The sequence below is a fragment of the Oncorhynchus tshawytscha genome, linkage group LG06 (assembly GCF_018296145.1).
Source record: "Oncorhynchus tshawytscha isolate Ot180627B linkage group LG06, Otsh_v2.0, whole genome shotgun sequence".
NCBI lineage: Eukaryota > Metazoa > Chordata > Actinopteri > Salmoniformes > Salmonidae > Oncorhynchus > Oncorhynchus tshawytscha.
This window is the reverse complement of record NC_056434.1, coordinates 30,515,965-30,537,420: the sequence shown is the minus strand read 5'-3', so window position 1 is coordinate 30,537,420 and position 21,456 is coordinate 30,515,965. Positions and strand designations below refer to the sequence as shown.

Sequence of the window (21,456 nt, the reverse complement as noted above, 5' to 3'; positions counted from 1 at the left end):
TCAGAGGTACAGGTTTTTAAACGAACAAGAGATAGCATATTGGGTACCTCTCCCAATGTGGCTATATACACATTATGATGTTTGAACACAGTGATGATAGACTATAGCCTACAATCAGACTTTATCCTGTAAAATGAAAATTGGGATGATAAACTTAATAGAAACGCGAGTTGGCTGCATCAAACTGCTATCACATGAACTAAACTCGCAGGCACTAACTAGCCTACTTACGGTACATCTATTCATCGGCTATTGACAACCTCTCCCTTTTCAGTTGTAGGCCTATGACTGAAGCTCTCTCTAGCGCTGCCGGTGGACAATCAAACCAACACACCCACCTCTTGACACACTCGCATTTTCTCATTTCTTAGTTCTACTATAATATAGATAGCTAAACGGACTCTCGGAGCTCACAAATCATAGAGACTTGTCCTGAAAAACTAGCAATAGTTTAACAGTAAATCTGAAATTCAACATGGAGTCCCCTCCAGATCCAGCAAGCGACCCGGCCAACAGCGCCTCCGAGCCGGCTACCCCGGCCAGGGAAACCCCGGTAAACCTGGAGACGCTCCGAAAAGCGGACCATCCAGCCCCTGTTCGAAGGCAGACCTGTTCAAGCACCAACAGAGGTAAGAGGCCGACATCTCACATCACGAGAAATATTGATTGATTACCGATTTGATGCATCAAACTTCAAAATGAATTCTTTATATGGAGAATTTAAATTACGGAGGTCTCAAATAAACCATGTGTATAACTAAATGTTTAAAACCACCCGGAACATAAGATGTATTCTTATTGCGCTGCATTTTTAATGTTTACCATATTTATTATGATGAGAGAGTTGCTTCTGTGTTGCCTTATGTGTTCAAGCACAACTGAGAACTGACAGGTCCAACCGTTGTCGGTTGATGTGTCATTGTGAGACAAATCAAACTCTGAATAAAACAGTTATAGTTAAGATAGTGTATTAAACAGGTCGATTACAATTGCCTTAAAACGCAAGCACGGCAACTAGCTATATTATCGTAGTACACGTGTATCAGGCTACACAATGGTGCTAAAGACAAGTGAACTTTGGGAAACTGTATGCTATCGACCACCAGTGCCTTCAACTTTAAAAGCGACATGTATTTTATGGTCGTATTTGTTTCGAAGTGACAGGCTACAGAATAGATAGTCTGTAATTGTGTGTGTGTGTGTGTGATATAGACGCATCAGCAGCAGGAATTTGATTTACCTTGCCTTGCGTGTGCGCGCCAGATCTGATACATTGTAGCGGACAGAAATGAAGGGTTGACAATTGCCTGATGGTGGACATGATGGACAGTGGACACTGTGATAATTGATCAAAGAAATGATTTTATTGTGTTGGTCCCGTATACATGTATTACGAATATGCGAGATTGAGTACCGTCCGTGTTGTACAGTACAGACAGTATTTAGCCACACCCCCTCTAGACAGCTTCCATTCAATTTAGTTCATCCAAGTTAAATGGAATATAATAATACTCAAAAGTACAGTATATTCACCTGCTATTATGACACTAAATTACATATTAGACATGTCAGTGTATTCATTGCTCTGTTGTTTGCATGAGCACATTTCCTCTGCGGAAGGGGTAGCCTATGTTTAGAGTGTGATATGGTGAATGTGGAATGTAAGCTGGTTATGTAACAGGTTTAGCCATGAACAGAGGCGCGCACTGAAAGAGAGAGAGAAAGCGAAAATCATTAAATATTATTTCACTTTGTGGATGAGTTCTTGACTCCTGAGGTCAAGACATGTGTAGGCTAATGGTTCTTAACACTACTCATTCCAGCTGCATAAGATCATGATTTGTGTGAAGAAGAGATAGTACTAAATTAAACAAACTTGGTAGATCCCAGCCAGTGCTCCGTTATGTAATACCCGGCAAAGGCAGGTAGTTATAAAGGCATTTTGGACAAAAGCTTTTTAGGTTGATCTCATGGCTGTTTTATGAAGAGGTCTGGCTTCTAGACGCTCCTAACCTGCTGACCCATATTCACCCCCACCCATTTATGCATTGGATTAAAGTGTCTGGAAGAGGAAGACAGGAAAAAGAATGCCTTTGCTCTGTTATGTAATGCTTGAATGGGTAAAAAAAATGCATGTTCAGTGGGACAAGCCTCATTCAGAATGCTTGAGTTAAAGGGACATTTCCAAAATGTTCAACTTCATATTTATCGTTGTGTGTTTCTAGGTTTTGTGGTAAAAAAGATAGAGGAAGATAAATGTTTCCAATGACATCATCAGTGTGCATTGTGGGGTTTTAACCAATTATGAGTAGGCATTGCCAACTAATTGTCTACTAATTGGTTGATGATGTCATTGGAAACACAAATCTTCCTCTATCTTTTTTTTTACCACAAAACATAGAAACACGCATGTCTGTCAAGTAATAAAACATATATACTTCCCTTGAATATCCTTGGTATGCTGGCAAAAGTTATCCTGTAGCACTTCAACAAGTTTTCAATAACAGGCAAATAAAAAAATGTTTCTGCATTATTATTCTTCCCCAGCTGTTTCTTTTAATAATAATTCTAACAAATATGATAAAATCCTAAAGTAAGATTTTTCAATTATCAACACTTTTTGTGTGGTTTCTGTGATTCCAAACTCGGTCTGGGTAGGTGCCCCACCCACACACCCCGGGTGCCGGTTTTGGTTTTTGCCCTAGCACTACACAGCTGTTGCAAATAACTCATCATCAAGCTTTGATTATTTGAATCAGCTGTGTCGTGCTAGGGCAAGACCGAGTTTGGGAAACCCAGTTCTAGAGGCTTCTTTTTTCAAACATTGCTTTTATAGAAACTGAAACATTGTTAGGTATTTTGTCCACTATACATGAATTGATTAGAAATATTTCTTATTGCTATTGGTTGGTGGCACAATCCAATATGAGATCACAAAAAAAAGTGAAACAATAAAAATGCCAAGTAAAGCATTTCCAGGATTACAGTGCTGGGATCAGACACTGCAGACGCTTAGCCGTTTACTGAGGAACCCTTTCCCTTTTCACATCCGTGTATTGAGGAGGATGCACATTTACTGTTTTAACCCTGAGCACTAATACCCTATAGGAAAGGCTTACTTCAGCAGAAGCTGTGCTGGAAGGCTTGAGTGGGTCAGAGAATGGGCCTGGGAGGTCTGTGGATATCATTAGTGGAAAGAAGGGTGTTGTTTTCATATTGCAGGATCCCTCAGTTCGTGAGGAGCAAATTCGGAAACAATCAATATTAATGGCTTGTTATGTAAATTGACAGCCTCCGGATGAAGCCTCAGAGTTACTCAGGGAAGCTGCAGATGTGATGATGCCCAGTCCAAAACTCTGCACGGTTTATCCTTGAATGAGCCTCAGATTCTGATGTGTGTGTGTGTGTGTGTACACACACATAACCTCACTATGGAGACTCTGCTCTGAACTGTTAAGACTAAGGTATCATGTTATGGGTAGTGATGACTGTGGTGCATGCTTGTAGCTCAGGCTTTAGATGTGATTTTAATATTCATTCATAATGTGCTGTGCCGTTGTAACATCATTTTCTGCCGTCTGTTCAGGACTTCCCCAGTAACATATCAGTTGGCATGCCAGATAACATCATTTTGTTTTCTCCTTACTGCAACATTATAAAAGCCCTCATATAGGGAATGACAGACAGGTGTAACAGTATTGCTTCCATCCCTCTCCTTGCCCCAACCTGGTCTCGAACCAAGGATCCTCTAAACACATTAACAACAATCACCCTCAAAGCATTGTTATCTATCACTCCATCAAAGCCCTAATTTTGCACAGCAAGGGAAACAACTACCTCAAGGTCTCAGAGCGAGTGACGTCACCGATTGAAACAATACTAGGGCACACCGCTAACTAGTAGCCACTTCACACCGGTTACACAGGCTTACTCCAGCAGGTATATTTTTTCGGTAGGACAGTGATACAGTCATAAATATTTGCACAGAGCTCAATGTAACGATATCACACAAAAGCAGATGATTGTGCAGGGTGGCTTACCTATTATCTCAAACTTTGTTAGCTGTTTCCTGTCTGTCATGCAGGCTGAAGTTATACAACGCCTTAGACACTTTCTACATACAGTTGAAGTCGGAAGTTTACATACACCTTAGCCAAATACATTTAAACTCAGTTTTTCACAATTCCTGACATTTAATCCCAGTAAAAATTCTCTGTCTTAGGTCAGTTAGGATCACCACTTTATTTTAAGAATGTGAAATGTCAGAATAATAGTAGAGAGAATTATTTATTTCAGCTTTTATTTCTTTCCTCACATTCAAGCTGGGTCAGAAGTTTACATACACTCAATTAATATTTGGTCATTGTCCATTTGGAAGACCCATTTGCGACCAGGCTTTAACTTCCTGACTGATGTCTTGAGATGTTGCTTCAATATATCCACATCATTTTCCTACCTCATGATGCCATCTATTTTGTGAAGTGCACCAGTCCCTCTTGCAGCAAAGCACCCCCACAACATGATGCTGCCACCCCCGCTCTTCACGGAAGGGATGGTGTTCTTCGGCTTGCAAGCCTCTCCTTTTTTCCTCCAAACATAAAGATGTTCATTATGGCCAAACAGTTCTAATTTTGTTTCATCAGACCAAAGGACATTTCTCCAAAAAAGTACAATCTTTGTCCGCATGTGCAGTTGCAAACCGTAGTCTGGCTTTTTTTAATGGCGGTTTTGGAGCAGTGGCTTCTTCCTTGCCGAGCGGCCTTTGTCGATATAGGACTCGTTTTACTATAGGTATAGATAATTTTGTAACTGTTTCCTCCAGCATCTTCACAAGGTCCTTTGCTGTTGTTCTGGGATTGATTTGCACTTTTTGCACCAAAGTACGTTCATCTCTAGGAGACATAATGCGTTTTTTTCCTGAGCGGTATGACGGCTGCGTGGTCCCATGGTGTTTATAATTGCATACTATTGTTTTTACAGATGAACGTGGTACCTTCAGGCGTTTGAAAATTGCTCCCAAGAATGAACCAGACTTTATTTTTTTTCTGAGGTCTTGGCTGATTTCTTTTGATTTTCCCATGTTGTCAAGCAAAGAGGCACTAAGTTTGAAGGTAGGCCTTGAAGTAGATCCACAGGTACACTTCCAATTGACTCAAATGATGTCAATTAGCCTATCAGAAGCTTCTAAAACCATGACATCATTTTCTGGAATTTTCCAAGCTGTTTAAAGGCACAGTCAACTTAGTGTATGTGAACTTCTGACCCACTGGAATTGTGATAGAGTGAATTATAGGTGAAATAATCTGTCTGTAAAGAGTTGTTGGGAAAATTACTTGTGTCATGCATACAGTAGATGTCCTAATCGACTTACAAAAACTATAGTTTGTTAACAAGACATTTGCGGAGTGGTTGAAAACTGAGTTAATAATAATTTTTTCAATTTGACCCCTTTTTCCTCCCCAATTTCATGGAATCCAATTGGTAGTAGTTACAGTCTTGTCTCATCGTTGCAACTCCCGTACGGACTCGGGAGAGGTGAAGGTCAAGAGCCATGCGTCCTCCGGAACACAACCCAACAAAGCCGCACTGCTTCTTGACACAATGCCCATCCAACCCGGAAGCCAGCCGCACCAATGTGTCGGAGGAAACACTATACACCTGGTGACCTGGTCAGCGTGCACTGTACCTGGCCCGCCAAAGGAGTCGCTAGTGCGCGATGAGACAAGGTTATCCCTGCCGGCCAAACCCTCCCTAACCCGGACAACACTCGGTTAATCGTGTGCCGCCCCATGGGCCTCCCAGCCGGCTACAACAGAGCCTGGGCTCGAACCCAGAATCTCTGGTGGCACAGCTAGCACTGGGATGCAGTGCCTTAGACCACTGCACCACCTGGGAGGCTGAAAACTGAGTTTTAATGATTCCAACCTAAGTGTATGTAAACTTCCAACTTCAACTCTAGGTACCATTCCGTATGCAGTTTTCTTTGGCTTAACATTGTTGGTCCAAAATAACCACGTCATGGTATGGTTTTCCCTTTCTGAACATTTAAGGGGACTTTCACCTCCACAGTCAGCCGATTGGTTCTATGTTGCGGACGGAGGGAGCCCTGTGGGCTGGAGTTGTGGCATGTGTTTACTCTGTGCTGACAGAAGATGGATGTCTCACGGGGGAGCAGAGGCCTCTAAACAAGGTTCTGCACAAAGCCTGTGAAAGCCTGAAGCTGGCACAGTGCTCACACTACCCCGTTGGACAGCAGCGTAAGTGAAGCTGTGACATTCTCAAATACCAGCTGGATTACGGTTCTCTGCTCGATGAGGAGGGCCAAGCAGCAGGTAGCCACCATGCGGACAGCCAGGGCACATCCTGGAGAGCAACTCGTTTGTGTCTTTCTTTTTGGCAGATAGACCTTGACAAAATAATGGTCTCTGTCTCTTGCTTTTGTTAATACTTCCAGGAGTGTGAGGTGTCCCAAAACGCAAAATGCATCATACTGGCTGTATTTCTGTATTTTTAAAGTTCTATATCTTGAAAACTTGATTGCTGACATTTAGGAAAAACATTTAGGGACTATATCAACAATGGACTAAGGGACCAAAATGTGTTTTTTTGGTTAAGCCTAAACATCTGGAGTTATTGCTCCAAACTTCACACGTATTTGATAGCTTTGAGTGTTTGATATTGATGCTCTATAGAACTTATTCTGTTTGTACCAAGTAGGCCTACAGGTTATGTTATTTGAGGAGAAAAAGCTAGGTCTATGAAGTTTGATAATTTGTTTCTATTCAAAAGTTTATTAACAAAGTTAATCCATCGCTTGCCCCAATTTACATTATTGACGAAACATAATTTATTGGCTTTTAAACTTCACTGAAAGTTTTGTCCTTGTGGGACAGTTTTTCTTTGGAGTCCGCGTCAGCAGTGGCTCAACTGGGGCTGGCAAGGAAGTCTCGGCTGGTGACTAGAAGCAGATTTGATGTGAAATCTCCAGCGGTGAGCGTCAGCTCTGATCTGTGGCCCATTTACTGAAGTTAATATCTGAGATAGAAAGTTTGAATAGTAATGAACTGAAATACTCCAGATGCATTATTGGAGGGTGTTAAAGGAGTCTATATTTAATGCTGCACACTGTGACCTAAGCAGTGCTGTTGTATAGCATGTCCCTGCAGTATATGAAGTGGACCCCTCTGAAGAGGCCTCGTGGGAGAGGGAGGTGGTGAGTAGAGGATATGGGATCACTCAATGGAATTCTTATGACACATCCAAGCCAAGTCCTTAGCAGCTCTACTGGTCTGGAGAGTGTACAGAAGTTGAAAAGGTAGGTGAGGTTTCTTTCAGTGAGAACGTTTTCAAGGGCTTATGATCAATGAACAATCCAACATTGGTATGAACTCGAATTCCTATCACCTGAAAGTAATCAAGTCTTTGTGCAGTTTGTGAAAATCTACCATTGCACCATATTCACACTTGTCTTTTCATAAGTTTTACGTGAATTGGACATGCATGCAAAAAAACAGTTCAAGCAAAGTCACATATATTATTCCTAATATAGCGAGTGGAGCACCAACATGTGTTGAACACTTGAAATGCAGAGCGCCATAGAGCCTTTCCCAGGCCTGACGTGCGTGTGCTGTATTTTAAAACAGCAAGAGGTAACAGTGTAAAACCTGTGGTATTTGAGCAGAACACCCCCAAGAGTCCCTTAGCTGTTGTTATTCTGGTGAAATGTCTCTCATGTTGTCCCGTGTTGTAAGGACTATGTTGGACGACTGTGAATTCAGACAGAAAATAAATGCAAAATATAGCCTGTCTATGTAGCGGTAGAAAACTGCACACCACTGAGTCTGAGGTGAAAGTCATGTTGATCCTCCAACTGTCTTTTTAAATGGATGGAGATTGTGGATATTTTTGCAATATTTGTGCGATATTGTCTCAGGTTTTCATCTTCAAATGTCCGTTCACAAAATGTATTATACATGGTTGTTAAAGCAAATTTAGTAGACATTTTCTGGAACTTGACTTGACATTTTATTTGTCTGAATACACCAGTTTAGTTGCTTCTTTGCATATTGTGTTCTATGTGTTTGTAGGTTTGTGTGTGTTTACTGCACTTTATTTGTGGGGGTTTAGGATAATGCGACCTCCCAAGTTCCTTGAAACCAAACTATGTTTGCGTTGCTTCTTTAGTATGCAGCTATGTTGTATGTAATATACACTGACTGTACAAAACATCCTAATATTGAGTTGCACCCCCTTTTGCCCTCAGAACAGCCTCAATTTTTCAGGGCTGTGGTTCTAACAGAAGGGCTAAGGTAATGTGAATAATTAATTTGAATTCAATTGTTTCAGCCTTTAATTAACGTGCTTTTGGTTCACTTTTGTCAAGTAGACACTGGAGTATTACACATTTAAACAAAGTTTATTTGTCACTTTTTGAGACAAAATATGAACAACTTGAAAATCAATGTCATTTTCATTGGCTTGAGTATTTATATTGGAGTAACAAGCGAGACCTAATCTTGTATCTGAATCAAAAAGAGAGAGATACAGATTCATTCCCTGCAGGTACTGCTGCCACTTAATCGAATTAGCGCCACTCTCAGGCTTGACGGATTCTTCAAACACCCCTGGTGACTTCTGAGTGCCGATTACAATCAGCTACTATTTTCAGCGTTTGATTAAAATCTGGCGAGGTTGGACAGAATTTTTTAGAGAGCAGAACCAACTAATTATTAATATTGGAACCCATCTCTCCATCTTTTTTCACCAATTACAGAATGCCAATGGACTTGAGTGGTTAAACAATACCCAAAAGTATTAATCATGTTCAATCACATTGGATGTGAAACTATTAGCTTATTCTTATTTAAATATCACACAGGTGTCTGGAGCATATTGTCCAAAGACGTGCCTTTTACTGACCCTTCAGGCTTCCTCCATAACGACTACTTCCTAATTGTGAGACTTGGCATTCATGTGCACTTGTTTTTTTCCAAGGCTAGAGGCCCTCTGCATGTTTCTAGCACATTTATATTTATTTCATAGACAAACACTGCATTTGATATAAGATACTGTAAACATACAACCAAGCTACAGTTTCATATGCACTCCACCCATTTACTAAGAGACAATGACAATAAACAAAATTTATTCTAATTCTCCACTTATGTTGACAATAATTCTTATCCCAATTGTTCCATTTTCATCATCCAAAAAAGTATGACAATCTTTCTCAGAAAGAATAAAGAGGACATTTGTCCCTTTGTTATTTAAAAAAACTGATTTTAAATATGAATAAGCCACTAATGAATATATGATTATTGTCTGTGTGGATTGATTGCTGTAGGAGGTGCGTTAAGATAGAGTGGGTGCTGCTAGAGCATGAGGTTCCATCAAAGCTGATGTGCAGATCTGTGGTAGACAGTGATTGAAAGTTGGACTCACTCTTCACCATGTTTGCAACACCAATCATGCTCACATCCTCTGACAAAAGTTGATCTGTCTTATCGATCAATATTTGCTACTTTATTTTCCTAATGTAGTACAATACATTAGCAATAATTAACAGCATGTCGGGATATTAAAAGTCTATTTTTAAGTGGGAGACGGAAATAGATACACAGAAATAGGAAGATGGAAGTCCTGGGTCAATGTTCCTGTTGAGAGTGAGATATTACGACAGAGCGCCCTCATAGAATCCTATGGGGATCGCAACAGGGATTTTACATTAGATTATTATACTGAACAAAAAATATAAATGCAACATGCAACAATGTTTTTTTTTATTGAGTTACAGTTCATATAAGGAAATCAGTCAATTTAAATAAATGAATTAGGCCCTAATCTATGGATTTCACATGACTGGGCAGGGGCGCAGCCATGGGTGGGCCTGGGAGGCCATAGGCCCACCCACTTGGGAGACTGGCCCACCCACTGGGGAGCAAGGCCCAGCCAATCAAAATACATTTTCCCCCGCAAAATAACTTTATTACAGACTGAAATAGTCCTCAGTATCTTCAGCTGTCTGGGTGGCTCGTCTCGGACGATCCTGCAGGTGAAGAAGCCGGAATGTGGAGGTCCTGGGCTGGCATGGTTACATGTGGTCTGCAGTTTTGAGGCCGGTTGGACGCTTATGATAGAGAAATGAACATTAAATTATCTGGCTACCGCTCTGGTGGACATTCCTGCAGTCAGTCAGCCAGCATGCCAATTGTATGCTCCCTCAACTTGAGACATCTATGGCATTGTGTTGTGTGACAAAACTGCACATTTTAGAGTGGCCTTTATTATCCCCAAAACAAGGTGCACCTGTGTAATGATCATGCTGTTAAATCAGCTTCTTGATATGCCCCACCTGTCAGGTGGATGGATCATCTTAGCAAAGCAGAAATGCTCACTAACAGGGATGTAAATGGCAGGTAGGCGGCAGGTAGCCTAGTGGTTAGAGCGTTGGGCCAGTAACCGAAAGGTTGCTGGACTGAATCCCCGAGCTGACGAGGTAAACATCTGTCGTTCTGCCCCTGAACAAGGCAGTTAACCCACTGTTCCCTGGTAGACTGTCATTGTAAATAAGAATTTGTTCTTAACTGACTTGCCTAGTTCAATAAAGGTTCAATTTAAAAAATAAACACATTTGTGCACAACATAGAGAAATAAGATTTTTGTTCGTGTGGAACATTTCTGGGATCTTTTATTTCAGCTGATAAAACATGGGACCAACACTACATGTTGCGTTTATATTTTTGTTCAGTGTTTATATAGTTCAGGTCTTTTACTTTGATAAATAAAATAGACTAATGTCAATACTGTTTTTAAATGTGAGGGAATATTAATTAGGGGTGGCTTGCTATGCTCGTAAATGGCAGCTTGCTCCACAAGCAGTGTGTTGGGCTCTCTTACCTGGCGTAGCGCCACGATGTCTTCTCAAAGAGCCACTTCATCTCTGCCAGGGACAGGTGGAAATTTGCACAGTTCTAATTGGACAAAGTGCCTTCCAAACTCTCAGCCATCTCTCACACATCAGATTACCATCAGGCAGAACAAGTGTCAACAGCTTTTTTTCTCTCTCTCTCTCTTTCTCTGTCTCTTTCTCTCTCTCTCTCTCTCTCTGTCTGTCTGTCTGTCTCTCGCTCTCCCTCTCTCTCGTGATCTGTCTCTCTCATTCTCTCAATGTTTCTTTCCATGCCTCCTAGTGGCCCGGGGCACACTATACAGCATTGATTTCCAGATTACTAGAAAGACATATGTTTATAAACAGGGACAAATACACAGTAAACAACTGGCTGACATTTTGAGTCTTGTCTGCATCATCGGCACAGATGTATATCCATGTGCTGATTTGAATCCGGGAAGGAGAAGGGCCAGGAGAGATTGATGGCGGTCTCCCCAGTCAGACAGATAACACCTGATTTTGCCTGCAGGGGGTTAGACTAGCATGCAGCTCCACTGGCCCTCAGACACACAGCAGACTAGACTGAGGATGTGAACCATTCCTCCACTTAATGCAAATGCAGGGACACATTCAGAGATGATCCCAGGATGCTTGTGCCAACAAAGCCCTGAGCACTTTGCACCTCATGATCCATGCATCAGCTGCACCGGGGACAAAACCCACACAAGCAATAGAGCCCATTCACAGAAGTACAGTGGGGCAAAAAAGTATTTAGTCAGCCACCAATTGTGCAAGTTCTCCCACTTAAAAATATGAGAGAGGCCTGTAATCTTCATCATAGGTACACTTCAACTATGACAGACAAAATTAGAAGAAAAAAATCCAGAAAATCACATTGTAGGATTTTTAATGAATTTATTTGCAAATTATGGTGGAAAATAAGTATTTGGTCAATAACAAAAGTTTATCTCAATACTTTGTTATATACCCTTTATTGTCAATGACAGAGGTCAAACGTTTTCTGTAAGTCTTCACAAGGTTTTCACACACTGTTGCTGGTATTTTGGCCCATTCCTCCATGCAGATCTCCTCTAGAGCAGTGATGTTTTGGGGCTGTTGCTGGGCAACACGGACTTTCAACTCCCTCCAAAGATTTTCTATGGGGTTGAGATCTGGAGACTGGCTAGGCCACTCCAGGACCTTGAAATGCTTCTTACGAAGCAACTCCTTCGTTGCCCGGGTGGTGTGTTTGGGATCATTGTCATGCTGAAAGACCCAGCCATGTTTCATCTTCAATGCCCTTGCTGATGGAAGGAGATTTTCACTCAAAATCTCACGATACATGGCCCCATTCATTCTTTCCTTTACGCGGATCAGTCGTCCTGGTCCCTTTGCAGAAAAACAGCCCCAAAGCATGAAGTTTCCACCCACAGTAGGTATGGTGTTCTTTGGGTGCAGCTCAGCATTCTTTGTCCTCCAAACACGACGAGTTGAGTTTTTACCAAAAAGTTCTATTTTGGTTTCATCTGACCATATGTCATTCTCCCAATCTTCTTCTGGATCATCCAAATGCTCTCCAGCAAACTTCAGACGGGCCTGGACATGTTCAGGGGGACACGTCGGACACTGCAGGATTTGAGTCCCTGGCGGCGTAGTGTGTTACTGATGGTAGGCTTTGTTACTTTGGTCCCAGCTCTCTGCAGGTCATTCACTAGGTCCCCCCGTGTAGTTCTGGGATTTTTGCTCACCGTTCTTGTGATCATTTTGACCCCACGGGGTGAGATCTTGCGTGGAGCCCCAGATCGAGGGAGATTATCAGTGGTCTTGTATGTCTTCCATTTCCTAATAATTGCTCCCACAGTTGATTTCTTCAAACCAAGCTGCTTACCTATTGCAGATTCAGTCTTCCCAGCCTGGTGCAGGTCTACAATTTTGTTTCTGGTGTCCTTTGACAGCTCTTTGGTCTTGGCAAAAGTGGAGTTTGGAGTGTGACTGTTTGAGGTTGTGGACAGGTGTCTTTTATACAGATAACAAGTTCAAACAGGTGCCATTAATACAGGTAACGAGTGGAGGACAGAGGAGCCTCTGAAATAAGAAGTTACAGGTCTGTGAGAGCCAGAAATGTTGCTTGTTTGTAGGTGACCAAATACTTATTTTCCACCATAATCTGTAAATAAATTCATAAAAAATCCTGCAATATGATTTTCTGGATTTTATTTTCTCATTTTGTCTGTCATAGTTGAAGTGTACCTATGATGAAAATTACAGGCCTCTCTCATCTTTTTAAGTGGGAGAACTTGCACAATTGGTGGCTGACTAAATACTTTTTTGCCCCACTGTACATCATGCACTACCACACACAGACACACAAAAAGATACCAAATGCACACACATGCCTGTTTGTAAATATTATCATAAGTAGTCAAGGTTCTATACAGTTCCACCTATACAGTATCTTTCAGCTATCATACAAGTAGTTTGGCCGTAGTATTTGTCGTATGAAACCTGACTGGGAATGTGTAAGCGGTCGGTCAATGCTGAGGCCTCTGTGTGTGTACAGTACAGTACAGTACACCTGAGGCACCACTGTGATTATCTCACCGCACTGTTATCTTCACAGTTTGATGCTGCACCATCCTGCCCTGCCTGCTCAAAAGATATACAATGGCATCTTGTTTTGACCCTGACATGTTTCTTAGAAGGAGTCCTTTGAAAACCACTCAACTGCTATTTCACCTATAAAGCTGAAAATATCTCCTGAATTATTTATTAGTGATAGACCAAGCAGGTTGTAGAGAAGTAATCATTGTGGAATAACTTTAGCGCACCTCTCAAATTGATATAGCCGTAGGATTGAGGTCCTAAGGTATACAGATGCAGGATCTTATTTGGAGCCAATTTGCTACTTCAGGTAGATAATCTTTCAGCAACAGGAAATATTCATTATTATGTTGATTATACAGTAATTTGTGACATTTTTTTGTAGAGTTGATATATTTTAAAGTGGAAATTACAAACTTTAGAAGCCTTTTTAAACAGGAATATTCTCAGCAACAAAAGAGTGATCAAATTAAGATCCTACATCTGTACGGTGTGTATAGGATGCAATTGGATGTATAAGCCTTGCTTATCTATACCCACCGTCTATGTAAATACAGGAACAGACATGCACTATTATCATGGAGGATATTGAGATGATTACAATGGAAAATGTATCTGTACCTGTGGTTAGTCATAATGATGTATTTTTTATTATACCACAACACAGACAAACAATGCCTGCTATGACTGAGCAGTATGCCTAGTAATGTCATGTTTTATATTGTTCAGAACAAAGAAAAATATATGAAATAAGTCCTTTTCTGGAAAAACAAGTAGTGTAGTACGAGTCCTTAGTGTTTGAAGCAGATGGTGAAAGGCTGCCGTTTAATGGATCTCAATATTAACTGTAGAGCATGCTGGGAGTGTTGGTGGATCGTGTACGACAGAGTAAAAGAGAAGCAGTGACCTTCTGTCCCGTCATTTATCCCCTCATGCCCCCCACGCTGCTCTCAAATTACTTTGTTTTACCCAATTAAAGGAGCCGGCTGGGCATCAACCAGGCTGCCATTTTTCGCTCACCTGGACTCATGTGACATTATTGCTCTGTCATCGGGAGAGATTGGCTTCAGTGGGAGTCTCCAGGCTGCAGCAGCACAGCAGAACACTCAGTGTTCAATGAGATTAATGCAGTGATCCTCCGCCTCACTGGAGTCTCATTCAGCTCACTCACACTACATACAGTACATCCTCCTCTGTACAGAGCACAGCCAACATCATACGGTGCAGAATGTTTCAGGAGGTCATCTTACTCTCCTATGTAGATACTGATAGAGTGTGTATGAATCAGTGCCATCTCCAACAATGACTAATGCATTTTGACCAGTACAGCATTTCTAAATATTTATCTTTATCACTTCAAATATAGAGACATGGCTGTTGTTCACAAGTTGTCTTGTTATGGATAAAGATATAACATTGTCTCTGTGTATCCTTGTATAGTCTGATGACAGAGAGGACAACGGCCCAGAAAGACAACAATGCTATGCCAGAGGATATGTTCAGGGCTGGGGGGTATAGTGGTTAACAGCCATACGAGCACAGATGATATGCTTGAAGGGCCTGAGCCCTGTGCCAGCAGTGACAGCTGGGAATTGAACGAGTCTGGGCCATGTGGCGTCTCTTCGCTGAGACACCACTGGGTCTAGGCAAGGCTCATCTCTGTAGTCCTCCTCCTCATTGTGGCCAGCCGCTCTCCTCAGCCCGGTGGGGGAACGAGCCCCTGGTCCCGCTTGATGAGGACTGACTAATGGCGGTTACTTCGAAAGCCGATGGGGTTGTTTGAGGAGGAGTGTCTTTTACTTCCCTCCAGCTTGGCTTGGCTGAGCATTCGTCAGGCCGCCTATCTTTGCTGCTCTGCCCACTCAATGGTCCCCCAAGGGGCCCTCACGTTTGCCATTTGTTTCACTTTCAAATAAAAGTTGATGATTTACCAATAAATATATAAATAGTATTTTGATGATGGCTGTAGGCATATGGAAAATGCTTTGTCACAATATCATTACTTTCTACAGCAATTCAGGGAGGACAAAATAACAGATTGTGAATTAAGAATAATATATTTATTCACTACTAAGTTTATTTATCCCCTGAAATTCAGTTGCCCAATAATATAATAATGCCCCATGCAGAAAACAATCTCTCTGTCTACTCGTGCACTACCCAGTTCCTTTACCAAATTTTGTTGAATTTTTTGTATGCTACACTCTTCGAAAAAGGGGTTCCAAAAGGGTTCCTCTGCTGTCCCCATAGCAGAACTCTTTTTGGTACCAGGTGGAACCCTGATACCAAATTCTAAGAGTGTAATATGAACAGCTAAGTAAAATGGGGAGGAGGGTGGTAGATTTAATATTGTACGTGTTCCCCCCACACACACACACAAAAATACAAATCTGGTCACAATACCAAAATTGACCAAGTAAGTCGATTCATATTTTCAATTAGCTTCATTTTCAATACATTTATCCAGCCTGTCAAGAAATGAGTAGTGCTCTTGACCCCTGTCCCCTCTGTACTGTACAACTCAGAGTGGTGGGAGGGCCTCTGCCTCCAGGGATAGACCCTGTTCTTCCTGCCCTCCCTGTTACCATCACCAGCTCTGCTTCCTTCATTCTGGAGATTCCATTAGGAAGTTGGACATGTCCTTGGAAGTCTCCTCTCTCTAACTTCTCTTGTCTTCACCCCCTCTCTCTCTTTCACTCTCACATTTTTTTCCTTCTAGGTAGGAGGTCATAATGGCGAATTTGATATAAGAGCTGATCGGCTTCCGTGGAGCACCTTTTCAGCTCCAAACAATTGGCATAGGCTTGCTGCTGGAAATATTATGCAGCATAAAGAACATTGGCCAATTCCCTGAGAAATGTCCCGAAGACATGAGAACTTTTGTCTGCATACATTTTCACCGGTTCCGGCTAAAAGAAAATGGAGGTTGAAACAAAATAAATGTATTTCACCTGGGGAGAGAAAAAGTTCCCCTATTTGCATGTTAGACCACTTATCCTTGTATTCCATTATTTGGTTATTAAATGGCTGACTAGATTCCTATACAGTGCTGCCTGTCTATCTCAGCCTGGCCTGGCTGGTCATTGCTGTGTGCTGCTCAGATTTGATGTTGATCTAAGCTCTTGCTCTAACCTATTGCATAGCATTGCAGCTCTTAGGCCAAACATAAAGATTGGGAAGGAGTAACAGATGTTAGTGGTTGCATAATAGCCAAGAAAGAGGCGGCCGGCTGTGATGTTGTACAGTGATGTGATCAAAAGGTTTTAATTTAAGCTGACCCCTCTGTCTCAGTGGTATCCCAAGGCTGCCTCTCGGCTGGAGCTGACAAAACACAGGCCCCCATCATTGTGCAGGTCTGCTGGATGAAGGAATAGAAGAGCAGATTGGCCCTGAATATACTAGTCCCATACGAACATACACTGTACCATAGAAACTTGTATAATGTATTGCAGAATGTTAGCAGTCATATCCAAGAAATGAAAAGATGAGCTGAGATTATTTGACAGTACTTTATATTTCACATATGACAATGGTAATCAGGGCTTAAATTTAACAAAGCGTGTTAACAAGTATATCATTTTTTTTTAGCTTTTTAAAATGTGGTAGTGCCAAGGAGCAGAAACAGTCAAATGTTCACTAGGGCTGGGAATTGCCATGGACCTCACAATATGATATTATCACGATATGCATTGCGTTTCTCATGGCTCTCACAATTCTTTATGTATAGATGAATATCCTCCACGAATAATATTGCAATATGTAACTGTATCGATTTCCCCACCACCACTAATGTGCACTGCACTGTACATATTGTCACTGCACAATTAACCTTGCCTTCATGTCCGATGGCAGTTTGTATTTCAGATTGAACAATGGCTATTTTAAATTCTGAGCATGATCTTCAGGTGCATAGAAAGATGAAAAGCTATTAGTTGGATAAATGAATATAAGTGCATTTTTTAGTTTTTCGTATTGTTAAAGGTCTCTCACCAGGCAGCCTCGCCAGGCAGATTTTCATCTCAAATAAAATTAATTTGGATATGACATTTTAATTGGAACACTATTCCCATTAATTGGACAAATTAGAGGGTGCCTGTTGGGGGACAGGTAGTCTCTCAGGGAGGTGATTTGGAATTCACCGTTTCGATTTAGAATTCACCAACAGCTTTGTTTAATTTGTGTGGCAGCCAGTCAGAGGATGTGTGAGGGCTGTTCTTGTGCTCGAGGTCTCTGCACCACTCAAGGCTCACATTGTCTTCATTATAAGCGATTAAGGAATAGGTCAATTTAGTGTGCTTGGCTGGTCTGAGCAGTCTGTATGAAATGGCTTCATTTTCATCTGTTCAGGATCTGTGGGTCTGGTTGGTCAGTTAGGTAGCCAATATGAGCAGTCACTTTTTTGTCTGATTACTGTACATGTCAGAGTGAGTCAGGGCAGTATCTTTTTAAGGGTTGCTTTGCTTGTGCTCTTGCTGTGTGTGTATGTGTACGTGTGTGTGTGCGTTTGTTCACACTCTGTGTACTCAGTTTCAGTCTGTTTGCCGTCTGTGCTGATGAGCTGCTGTCTGATTAACAACAAAATGCAGTGTTCTGCCTGCAGCGTCTACTACTGTGAGCAATTAAGCATGATTTTTTATTTTTTTTAAATCTAGAAATGTGTTTTATATTCTTTCACAAACACATATGGAGACATGTTTGCTGAAATGGAAAACAGATTCTATAACATAACGTTGTAACATAACATTTTTGTAGTATGGCTTCAAGCTTGTTGACAACAATGTAGTGTTGGTAATGGTAGGTCCAGGAGATTGAACATCTTTGTCATATTTCAATATGTATTAGTTTTAATCATAGTTTCCTTCTACTGAGTGTGTTTGACAGGCAGATGTTTTTCACGTAAACTAAATGCATCGTTTTATCAATTTTTTTGTTAATTGGTTTACCAGACACACCATATGGGAGGCTGCACCATAGTAAATGCTGTCCGGAGAGAAAGAGTTGACACTCACTAACCATAAAATGTGAATTAGATATTCTAGGGCAGGTGGTCCACCTGTCTGTCGGTGTAGGAAATTTGGACATTCGGTAAGGAGAGAGAAAAGGTGCCAGGGGGGACCAGGTGTAGATAAATTGTGCCCCATATGTCATCTGATTAAGGAGGAAATTGGGTATTCATCCTGTACAGGCTGGACAAACCTTTCCATTTAATCAATTTAATTGTTGGAGCAATGCTCCTTCTCTTTCTATGACCTGTTTTCACCAGTATCACACATACAGTATATACATAGAAACATGGGATTCCCAGTTGCTATGCTGAGCAATATTTGTTTAAGACTTACTTTAAAGGGAGCGTATTGAAATTCAAATCCAATGTAATTCAGCGTTTTGAAATGATGTGGTCTCTCTGCTACCAGATTACTGTGTGTCAACAGAAACCATGAACACCTGTGAAAAAGAGAGACAAAGCTCTGTTTGAGGCCTGAATAAAAGTTCTGACTACATTTAATTGTGTAATTTAATCAAGCAGTAAATTAAAACTTCTCAGTTATCAATAAAACATTCATTTAACTGTTGCTCAAGTACAGAGGAAGATGGCCATGATGGCATTCCAAGAAGAGAAACCAGAGAGAATCTTACTCTTAGGGTGTCTTCCTTGTATACTTCCAAATTAGCCCACCGTGCCTATACTGGGATTGCTGAGCAGAGGCCTGATTGGAGTACAGTATAGAGGAGTGAAGTGGGTGTGTAGAGGATAGGGGAGTGAAGAGGGAGAAGGGGCACGTAGATACTGGAGGGGCCAGAGGGAGAAAGTTCCTCCATGCTTGTCAGAGTTTGAGTAAGTTGGAAAATTGATGGAGCCCACAGGCAGCACTGCTAATTTTAGTTGAAATCACCTAAGTGGTTTGGCTAATTTATCCATCCTCCTCGGCCTCACCCCCTGGAATTCAACTCTCCCCCCTCCTCCCCATCCCTCCCAGATCTATCCACATAGCGTGAAGGTACCAGGAGGTGACAGTGAGAACAGAAGGGTATTTTGTGCCCAGCTGACTCTGAGAGTGCTGGGTAGTTTCAACCTCTTGTAATACATGTATTCCGTTTGACGCTTAACGACACTTGTTTCAATGATGTGTTCTTTTTTTAAATGATTTATGTCAGTTGAAAAGGAAAATCAGGAGAGGTGAGTAAAAGCAGGGTCAGTATCACCTGAAATGCTGGCTCAAAATTCAACATAGCCACTAAATAAAAGTGAGTCAAGATCTAGACATGGAGCCTGAGCTTAGGTTTCCGAAGTTGGCATTGAAGTGTTGAAGATGAAAGTCAGGAACTGAACGGGTGACACTGGCACTGAGATGTAGAGAAGGTTCTGACAGGAGAGTGTGGAACAGAAACTGGACCCATGAGGTCCAGACCCTGGACCGGTAGAAATCTGGCTGTTTGCTTTGCATTGCTGTTTCCCCTTAAACAAGATCCAGTATTGCCTCTAAGATCTCATCTTGTCTTTATTTCTTGTTTCTTTGAACATTACCTAACAGAAGCTAAAGGAAAAGGAATGTCAAATGGAACGTTAAATTGCCATGATGGTCAAAGGTCGGTATAGATTGAACGGTATAGCTGAACATTTTTCTTCCCAGTAATTAAAATCCTCTTATGCTCTTTGTAGCTGCTTGTAGGTTCGTCAGAAAGAAAGGCCTTAGAATTCAAATGTAGAGATAAGACGAGAGGGGGCTGTCAGGGTTATTCTCATGCTAATTACGTTTATTTATTTTAATCTTTTTTGCTTTTATAGACATCTTGAATATGTAATGCATCCCTATGATAAGGAGGAACAGAAAATGCAATGTCAAAATACAAATACGCTAACTTGATATTGCTTTGTTATAATTTGAATCTTTAAGAGCAAACACGGAAATCAAATCATCAGTTAAATTGTTTGCCATTAAAGAAGTCACAAGATGATTAAGTGATTCTGATTGTTTGTCTGCAATTGTCATTACATTTCAATACCTTTATTTAACTAGGCAAGTCAGTTAAGAACAAATTCTTATTTACAATGACGGCCTAGAACGGTCCAACCCGGACAACACTGGGCCAATTGTGCGCCACCCTATGAGAATCTCAATCCCGGCCAGTTGTGATACAGCCTGGATTTGAACCAGGGTGTTTGTAGTGATGCCTCAAGCACTGAGATGCAGTGCCTTAGAACGCTGTGCCACTTAAATGCCCAGGACAGTCAAAAAAGTAATGTTCCTGTGTTTTATATATATTTCCACACTGAAGTTGGAATAATATTGTGAAATGGTGAAAATGAGTTGTTTGAAAAGACCACCTGAAAATTCATCCTGTTTTGCTGGGATGGAGTTTTGACCTACTTGGTGACATCACCAGGCGGTAAATTAGTTAATAGACCAATAAGAAAGAGAGTTCCAAACCTCTCTGCCAATAACAGCTAGTTTTCAGTTTTCCCCTCCCCACTCAGACCACTCCTAGACGGTTCCAGAAAAATTCTTGCTTAAGAAATGTATCTTTGCTAAGAAGCTATTTTTGTTTCTTTTTTTAAGCAATTTTTATTGAAACAGTCACACTAAGGTACTTACCGAGAAATGATTTGATGCTGATATACAAATACCTGAATTGGGCCTTTAAGGAGGGATAAAGCAAGTGAGAAATCTGCAGCAGGTCGGTCAGCTTGTCAGCATATTTAAATTCAGCCATTGTAATGCTAATAAGAAAGAGAAGTACAGCAGCATAGCTGAGTAATAAAGTAAACTGTTGTGGGTTTTCTAGGATTTGTATTATTATCTTGTTTTCTACCACCTAATTGAATCGCAAAGCCCTTATCTACTGTGCTCTAATGGGTTTAGTAAAATAAAACCTGAGCAAAACAGTGTGATCATGTTGTTTAGATTGTGTTAGCCACATTAAATAAATAGTGCATTACACCCCAGGTTTGTGCAGACATCCACTCA

At 41.2% G+C, this 21,456-nt stretch overlaps 1 protein-coding gene across 2 annotated transcripts in view; it reads left to right on the top strand.

Annotated features, from left to right (window-relative positions):
• The first annotated feature begins 298 nt into the window (after positions 1–298).
• The window catches only part of LOC112252394 (RAR-related orphan receptor A, paralog a), a 263,172-nt gene continuing 242,014 nt past the window's right edge, over positions 299–21,456 (top strand). For both annotated transcript variants that reach the window (XM_024423573.2, XM_024423572.2), the window contains exon 1: positions 299–629. In XM_024423573.2, the coding sequence (XP_024279341.2) occupies positions 476–629 (154 nt within the window). In that variant the 5' untranslated portion in view covers positions 299–475. The remainder of the gene's footprint in view (positions 630–21,456) is intronic.